This window comes from Arachis ipaensis, chromosome B04, assembly GCF_000816755.2.
Source record: "Arachis ipaensis cultivar K30076 chromosome B04, Araip1.1, whole genome shotgun sequence".
In the NCBI taxonomy this organism is placed as follows: Eukaryota; Viridiplantae; Streptophyta; class Magnoliopsida; order Fabales; family Fabaceae; genus Arachis; species Arachis ipaensis.
The window spans coordinates 2,232,614-2,241,727 of record NC_029788.2 but is presented as its reverse complement, the minus strand read 5'-3'; the positions used below and the strand labels follow the sequence as shown (position 1 = coordinate 2,241,727).

The window sequence follows — 9,114 nt, the reverse complement described above, 5'->3', positions numbered from 1 at the left end:
AAAAAGACTTCGGAGTAGCAGGTTTGTTTTTTTTTTTATATTATTATTCACGTTGTTTAAGGATTTTTTATTTAAATAAATAAAATAAATATCATAATTACCGAAATAAATAATTTAAAAAATATTTACCGTTTTGTATTCTTAAGTCATATCTCGTTTATAGTGTAAATGAGATGAAAATTTATGTATATTGTTTACATTGTAAACGAGATACGACACGTCAGCTGCAACGTGAGTGTAAACGAGATATATAGAATACAATCGTAGTAGCTATAAAAGGATGTCTAACCCTTGGTATTTCTCACAAACTTTTCCTATCCTTTTTGTGTCTCATATTTCTCACAAATACAAGACATTAATGACTAATAATAGTCCATACATAGTTGTGCTTGTTTATCCCAACTGTCGTATGAGAAATGATGACAACGGGATGACATTTGAGTGTGAGGATCCGATATTGTTTCGCACTCAGCGTGTGAAAACGTTGTCGGATTTGAAGAGTTTGATATTGAGCAAGCTCGACGATACACAAGTGAGGGAAATCGGAAGGGTGGCATATAGGTTGCTGGCACCCATGGGTAACGGAGTCTTCCGGTTTCGACTATTCTGACTTCAAGGGGACGAGCATGTGCGACTGATGTTCGACATCCATGGGATGATCATGGTGGAGCAGGTAATGAAGCTTTCCGCAGAGGTGGGACACAGTGATGGTGGGAGTTCCGTACACTCAACCTATGTACAGGACGACCGATGTCCGTGACGCTCCGTTGTGCCGCCAAACAATGTGACTAGTACGTCCAGGCCAGCATAGCCGAGCCCCAGGATAACGCCCTATATTCCGCAAAGTCACGGAGAAGCGGTAGCAAACGTATGTGCACCAGGTTGTTGGACTTGTCTGTCAACAGATACCCTCCAATTAGTAACATAATAAGCACCTGGCGTACTGTTGGAGGGTCTCCGGGTCGTTGGTCGGGGGCATCTGGTGGACACGATCACGTAACCACACCAGCTTTAGCGTGAAGGACTCCTTCCTCTGCGCAGCCTGCTGTGCCGCCACCGGAGGCCTGGCACCAAGCAGCTGCTCCACCATGGCCCACGTCTCGGTCTGGTACCACCTACCGAAGTCACGAAGGCACCCCCAATAGTGTTCCCGTGTGCACGTAGGCATAGGTGGTACGCCACGTCTTGCAAGGTAATAGTGACCTCACCCAACGGGAGATGAAACGTGTGCGTCTCTGGACGTCATCGCTCCACGAGTGCCGAAATCAGGGAATTATCAAAAGTGAAGTCCCTGAGGGGCACCGTGTCACTGAATTCGGCCTCAGCTAGATACGGGACAATAGCGTACGGTGGAGAAAGGGTATGGCTGACTCGTCGAGGCAATAGAAGGCGAGGCCTCTGCGAAATAAAAAAAAATTAACTTATAAAGAGATAATCATAAATTTTTGTCGTCTATATAGAGATACTTCTACTTAAGAATATACTTCCATGTTTCAAGTCTACACATGTCTCTAAATTACATACGCCAGTAAGAAAATCCTAATTAAGTCATAATAATCTTACGCAAGCAAATACAGTTCTAAATTCATCATACAGAACGCTTGTCACTACGAGACTACCCTAACAATGTCCACATACTTAAATTAACCAAACAGAACACAACGTAACTGTTGGGAATAATACACCATTTTCCCTTGAGAAAACACCTTTGACAGAGAAATAAAATAGACACAATCACAACACAAGAATTTAACGTGGAAACTCCAATTACCGGAGAAAAAATCACAGCCGTTGTCAAATGACAACCAGAGAATATCACTATGTGAAAATTGTTACAACACATAGACTTCTTTCTCTCATCGGCACCACAGTACACCCACATTCTCTCAAAGCAAATATCTAACTACACCTCACAACACTCTCTAATAAAGAGTACAGACGAAAAAAAAAATCAGATACAAGCTTAAAGTGTTTCTGACTGGTGCAAAAATAAATGGAGAACTTAGCCTCATATTTATAGCCTAGGCCACTCACTCCATTTGCTATCCTGAGCAATGTGGGACTAATTCAACCAAATCCTAACAATCTCCACCTTGATTGAAATAGTCACACATCTTCAGCTTCCATTGTCAACACCGACAATTCTTTGCTGTCATTGTCTATACCGACAATCATAGTTCAGAGAACTATCATACTCCACCATGAAGTATACTCACTTGGAATTAGACCACTCCAAGCATTTCGCCTTGGTACAGATCGAAACTTTGCTGAAAATTCATGGTGCAACTTCCAAATTGGCTTTTCCTGGAAGTTCTTCAGCCATCGACCTAACTCCGCCACACACCTTGCATCTCAACGCCAACCAATGCCCGTGTGCAATTGTGGACCCGATTGCCACAACTCATCCTTATCCATGGCAGTGCGGTAATACCATGAGGATACTTCTTGTCTTCTAGAGAACATCATCTTCTCTCATAGAGAGAGCAACCAGAGATCTTCTCCTTCAACGCCTTGTGCAAACCTGATTGTATCAACACATCCTTGACTTGTATTTGCCACAAGCCAAAATTGATTCTTCCATCAAATTTCTCTATTTCAAGCTTCACAGCACTTGAATATCCTGACATTGTTGCAACCGTATACTGGAATAGTATAACTCAACCGTGCACTAGGAAGGGTCCCCAGGAAAGAGAGGTGGGTCACAATGGACACACTTAAATACCAAGTCTTTCCTTAGCCAGAACCTTTTCAAACAGCACTCTTACAGTGTCACACTGCCTTCCAGCAACAACAACAGCAACCAAAGATCAACCTCAAGCCACATGACAAAATTCTTTTCTGATGTGGAAGGTCAGACTAGGCTGCAACCACAGAGCATACTAAGAATAAATCCCACCGAACCGAAGCTCTTGATACCGCTTGTTGGGAATAATACACCATTTCCCCTTGAGAAAACACATTTGACAGAGAAATAAAATAGACACAATCACAACACAAGAATTTAATGTGGAAACTCCAATTACCGGAGAAAAAACCACGGCCGTTGTCAAATGACAACCAGAGAATATCACTATGTGAAAATTGTTACAACACATAGACTTCTTTCTCTCACCGGCACCCCAATACACCCACACTCTCTCAAAGCAAATATCTAACTACACCTCACAACACTCTCTAATAAAGAGTACAGAGAAAAAGAAAAATCAGATACAAGCTTAAAGTGTTTCTGACTGGTGCAAAAACAAATGGAGAACTTAGCCTCATATTTATAGCCTAGGCCACCCACTCCATTTGCTATACTGAGCAATGTGGGACTAACTTAAATTAACTTAAATTAACCAAACAGAACACAACGTAACTAACTTCGAAGTCGGCCGCCTCGACGTAGTGCGATGTCTCGTTCAGTCTGTTGATGTCTCCGTCGTTTCTCGTCTGGCGTGCCATCATTGTATCAGTCTCAAATATAGTAGAAAAAGGTTAAAAGAGAGGAGAAAGAGATTGACTAAGTCAAAATGAAACTCAGACGCACGCTGTAAACAACTTATACTTATAAGCGTGGTCAGGCCTTATCTCGTTTACACTGTAAACGAGATGTTTACAATGTAAACAAGATAAGACCAAAGTATTTAATTCGATAAATATTATTAAAATTATTTATTTTAATAATTATTATATTTATTTTATTTATTTAAATAAAAAATCTAAAAAATCTATGGTAATTATTAAATATTCTAGAGTAAAAACGTGTGGGAGTCGGTTTAAATAACGATTAATTTAACAATTAATTAATTGAATTATGTTAATGACATATACATCGAATAATAGCAAATTGCTGCTGTAATGTAAACACAAAAATGAATCAAATTTCTGGAGGGTCGTCACTTGACTTTGAAATATTAGAAACTTCTGGTGGTAAGGGACGCTTCCGCCGCGGAGCTCCCCAAACAGAGGCCGAGCAACTCTCGCAAGCACAAACCCTCAAAAGAGAACGACCCTCCCTCAGATCCCAATATTTTCGCTGTCGCTGCTTCCGATTCAAAGCCTTCGCCGGCCAAATTGAAGAGCCCCCTGCCTCCAAGACCTCCTTCTTCCAATCCACTGAAGAGGAAGCTCAGCGCCGATGCTTTTGCTGACAACTCGGTCCCCACCGGATCCTCCGATTCCGGCGTTAGGGTACTTCACTGTCTCCTCTGCTTGATATAGTAACAGTCAATACTGCAATTTTGATGAACTGATTAATTTATAAATTTATTTTTGGTGTCACTAGGTTGTTGTGAGGATGAGGCCACTGTGCAAGGACAAGGATGAAGAGGATCCTATAGTTCAGAAGATCTCTGATGATTCGGTGTCGATCAATGGCCAGACTTTCACCTTTGATTCGGTTGCAGATATGGAAGCTACGCAGGCATGGTTTAACTTTCTATTTGACCCAAAATTTGATTATCTGTAGTGTTTTTATCTTCTTTTAAGTTCAAAGTAAAATAATAATTACTTTTCCAGAAACAAAATAATTTCTAAATGTTTACTAACTGCTTGTGGTTTTTGGTTTGATAATCTTTTTATTCCAATTTTCCAGCTGGATATTCCAAAGTTCAACTTATTCTTTGATTGAGTCACAGTGTGTGTTGGTTTCTATTAGCTTGTTTTGAGTTCAACGTAAGATAATGATTATTTTTCCAAAAGAATCAATTGCCAAATGTGTTAATTACTTGAGTTTAGTGTTTGATAAACTCTTAGTTCAACTTTCCAGCTGGATATTTTCGAGCATGTTGGGGTGCCTCTGGTTGAGAATTGCTTGGCTGGTTTCAATAGTTCAGTGTTTGCTTATGGACAGGTAAAAATTTCTACGTTTTCCTTTTGAATTTTGTTGTGTTCATTGTAAATTATGGTTATATAACTTTTATTTATTTAAAAAAAAAGACTGGGAGTGGAAAGACTTATACAATGTGGGGTCCTGCTAATGCTTTATCGGAGGAAAATGCAGCCAGCGAACAACGGGGTCTTACACCCCGTGTCTTTGAGAGACTATTTGCACGCATAAATGAAGTGAGCACAGAATTCTTTTCCTTTTTTACATTCCCTGAAGAATTTGTGTGTGCACTATTTGGTGGTGTTTATCTGTTGTATTTTTTCCTGCACAGGAGCAAACTAAGCATTCAGACAAACAACTCAGCTACCAGTGCCACTGCTCTTTTCTTGAGGTTGGATAATTCTCAGTTACATGTTTCCAATTCCATGATGATGCACATTTTTCGACACTTTTTGACAGAAACACAAAAGAAAAAGAAAAGTAATAATAATAAAATATTTTTTGCAGATATACAATGAACAAATCACGGATCTTTTAGATCCAAATCAAAGAAACCTACAGGTAAATCTAAAACATTAAGTTCTTTATTTCCTTTTTTTCCTGCCTCTTGTCAATTATTTTACTGCTTATGTTACATAGCCAATCCCAAGCCTGGATGAAAGAGGAGGGTTGTGTTAAGTCTTTGATGTCCATCAAAACTTTATCGAATCTTCATGAAAATTATTTTTCACCATTTTATACTTTAACTGATCTTTTGTTGTGTATCCAGATAAGGGAAGATGTTAAATCTGGTGTTTATGTAGAAAACCTTACGGAGGAGCAAGTGTCAACCATGAAGGATGTAACTCGTCTTTTAATAAAGGTGTGATCATGGATTCATCATAGTTGCTTTAGCACATGTGTTGTAGTTGTAGTAATGTAAAATGTTCTCTTAATGTCTTCTTTCTTATGATCTCTTAATGCACAATATCTAAGGATATGATTAGATAGTCTTATCCCGCTGTTCTTTTTTCTGTAGCTGGTCATTTTTTATGTTGAGAAGCTTGACAGAAAGTAGTCACGTTGCTTACTTAATGCCACAAAGTTGAATGATTTCGTTTCATGGAATTAGATGAAGATATTTTAAAATTTAAATTTCAAAATATATTGTTATAGGAATATCCCTGAATTTCTTAGTGCTTGTTTTCGGTTTCAATAAAACATTTATTTAATTAATTAATACATTGTCAACCTGGAAAAATGTTGGTTGGCCCATATCATACATATCCCTATTTGTTATTTTTTAACCCTTTTTTTCGTATTTTACATCATCAGTGTTTCATTTTGCAGGGATTCACAAACAGAAGAGTAGGTGCAACCAGTATAAATTCTGAGAGTTCTCGCTCACATACTGTTTTTACTTGTGTTGTTGAATTTCGATGCAAGGTGATGCACTCCTCTCTCATTTCCTGGAAACTATCAAGCTACATATTTTAAGTGTTACAAGTAAACTGGCTATATTATATTATAGAGGAGTTTGTTTTGATAGGATAGTAGGATATAAAATAACGTGTTGATGTCATAATGTGTTTCAAGTGAGAACAGAATTACTGAGATTTGTTTGCTCAATGAACTGCTGTATGGTAGATACTACGGCTCCTGACAATGGAGCTGTAGATAGATATGTTTACTCAATTTCTTGTGACATATATCTGGAACTGGGCTTGAAGTAAATACTTGCTTGCAGAGCTCAGTAGATGGTACAAGCAGATTTAAAACAAGTAGAATCAATCTTGTTGATCTAGCTGGATCAGAAAGACAAAAATTGACTGGTGCTGCAGGGGAGCGTTTGAAGGAAGCCGGCAATATCAATAGATCACTCTCACAGCTTGGGTATGGTTTAACATGTTTGTATGCTACTTTGCGAGCTGATATCAGAGATTTATGATATTTAGTTAGTAGTTACGGATAGTGTATTATGGCTTTATATCACATCATTTGGAACCGTATTTTATGGAAAGTGAATAACCATTCTGTTACAACTTGAAAGTTGAATCAGCTTTAATCAATGTCTAGATTCTGCTCATATTCTATGGTTTTCATGGAAAATTGAGCTCAAATAATCAGCCAATAAATAAAGCAATATGAATATAAGATATCCTGAGCAGGACATTGGATAAATGTGAAATGTGAGAGTTATTGTGGAACAATAAATATTTTGCTTAATGTTAACAAGCATATGATATGGACTGCTCAGTATATATTCCGGCAAAAAATTTTTCCATTACCTGACTGAGTTTCGGGTGTGGTGCTTTATTTGCTGCAAAGAACTGCTTCTGTAATCTGTGTAGCTCAAACATGAAAAGCAAAGTTTCTTGATGCTCTTAGCCTCTTACCCTGTTTCAAACAAACTAAATAGAAAACACAGATGAAATTTATAAGAGCAAAATGTTGAAAAAGGGAAAAAATTATATATCATAGGCAATTAGGCATACATGTATATTGGGATCAAGAATTTCATCTTAGCTAGTACTTACTGAGGTTAAATGGCGGTGCAGGAATCTGATAAATATTCTTGCAGAAATTTCTCAGACAGGAAAGCAGCGCCATATACCATATAGAGACTCCAGGTTGACATTTTTATTGCAGGAGTCTCTTGGAGGAAATGCAAAATTAGCAATGATTTGTGCTATTTCTCCAGCACAAAGGTAGTATGTAAACCAGTGCTTATTTTATATGTATTTGTCTTTGATGTGTATTTTATTGTGATCGTTATGTATTATGGATCCCTTTGGATGTGATTTTGGCTCTGCAGTTGTAGAAGTGAAACTTTCAGTACACTGAGATTTGCACAACGTGCCAAAGCTATCAAGAACAAGGCAGTTGTTAATGAAGTCATGCAGGAAGATGTCAACCAATTGCGAGAAGTGATACGACAATTAAGGGTGGGTACTCTCTGTCACAATGGTCCATCATTTTATTTATTTATGTATGTTTTGCTTTCGTATGGAGTTCGTGTTGGATAACATGAAAGTATGAAATCATTAGGATGAGCTGCATCGAATCAAAGCAAATGGTTACAATCCATCAGACTCAAGTGGAGGTCATTCAGCAGCTTGGATTCGAAGAAGCTTGAATTTATTACAGTCTAGCCTCAGTCGGCCTCTACAATTATCTCGCGTTGATGAAGATGGTGATGAAGAGATGGAGATTGATGAGGAAGGTGTTCGTGACCATGATGCTGTTTCCTGCAGTGCCACTATGTTGGATAATTGCAATCTTGCACAAAATGACAAGGAGCAGGATATGGGTAAACCCTGTGATGATAAAAATACTCCTAGTTGCTCTGGCAGCAGATGCCTTAATGAAAAATCATCCAGTTCAATAGTAACAACCAGTTTCTCACTTCCTGTAGGTGAATCCGTAGGAGATTTTACTGGTTTTTCAGCCCCTAAAACGTCCAGTGATTCTCCTAGTGCTACAATGGATTGTGTCACCCCAGATAGTCTCAGCATAGTTCCTTGTGATTCATCCCCATTACTTAAATCCCCAACTCTCAGTATTTCTCCTAGGCTCAGCAGTGGAAGGAAAAGTCTGCGGATGTCATCAGTGGTCTCCCCTTCTGAGAATGACCTTGATGTTGAAAGTGAGATGGGAATTAAAACTGGGAATCAGAAAAGCTCATCCGCTGCCTTTTCAACTCAGACAGATCCAAATTTCCTTTCTAAAACAGAAAACTTAGCAGCAAGCATACGGCATGGTCTTGAAATTCTTGATGGCCATCGTCGTAGTGCTGCTTTGAGGCATTCATCATATAGGTTTTCATTACTACCAAGAGAATCCAGATTAGTTGTTCCAGCTAACAGAGTTGATGTTGGAGTGCAGACTTTTCTTGATGATACTGTCAAAGAAGATTCTTCTGTATTCACATGTAGTAATTGTAAAAACAGAATGCAAGTTGATGCTGATGAAGCTGACAATAACTCAAACCTACAGTTGGTACCCGTTGATTGTCCTAACTCAAGCCTAGAGTTGGTACCTGTTGATAACCTTGGGTCCGCTGATAAGTCGAAGAAGCATGTTCTGAAAGTACATACAAAAACTCTAGCTGTATTTTCCTGTATAATTTGAATTCATTATATCATTTATAAATCTTTCCTGCATCACAGGCAGTAGAAAAGGTTTTGGCAGGATCTATAAGGAGAGAAATGGCACTTGAAGAATTCTGTGCAAAGCAGAACTATGAGCTAATGCAGCTTAACCGCCTGGTAAGTTTCTCTTGAGTTTCTGTTGTTTATCTACCACCATCCCAGTGTCCCTGTCAA

The 9,114-nt window shown here is 38.5% G+C and overlaps 1 protein-coding gene across 1 annotated transcript in view; it reads left to right on the top strand.

Annotated features, from left to right (window-relative positions):
- Positions 3,393-9,114, top strand: part of LOC107635800 (kinesin-like protein KIN-12B) — a 9,510-nt gene continuing 3,788 nt past the window's right edge. The window contains exons 1-15 of the mRNA XM_021120254.1: positions 3,393-3,404; positions 3,901-4,173; positions 4,268-4,405; positions 4,751-4,834; positions 4,921-5,046; positions 5,142-5,201; positions 5,318-5,371; positions 5,580-5,672; positions 6,140-6,235; positions 6,537-6,682; positions 7,348-7,497; positions 7,605-7,734; positions 7,838-8,099; positions 8,205-8,878; positions 8,959-9,057. Of these exons, the coding sequence (XP_020975913.1) occupies positions 3,393-3,404; positions 3,901-4,173; positions 4,268-4,405; positions 4,751-4,834; positions 4,921-5,046; positions 5,142-5,201; positions 5,318-5,371; positions 5,580-5,672; positions 6,140-6,235; positions 6,537-6,682; positions 7,348-7,497; positions 7,605-7,734; positions 7,838-8,099; positions 8,205-8,878; positions 8,959-9,057 (2,397 nt within the window). The remainder of the gene's footprint in view (positions 3,405-3,900; positions 4,174-4,267; positions 4,406-4,750; positions 4,835-4,920; positions 5,047-5,141; positions 5,202-5,317; positions 5,372-5,579; positions 5,673-6,139; positions 6,236-6,536; positions 6,683-7,347; positions 7,498-7,604; positions 7,735-7,837; positions 8,100-8,204; positions 8,879-8,958; positions 9,058-9,114) is intronic.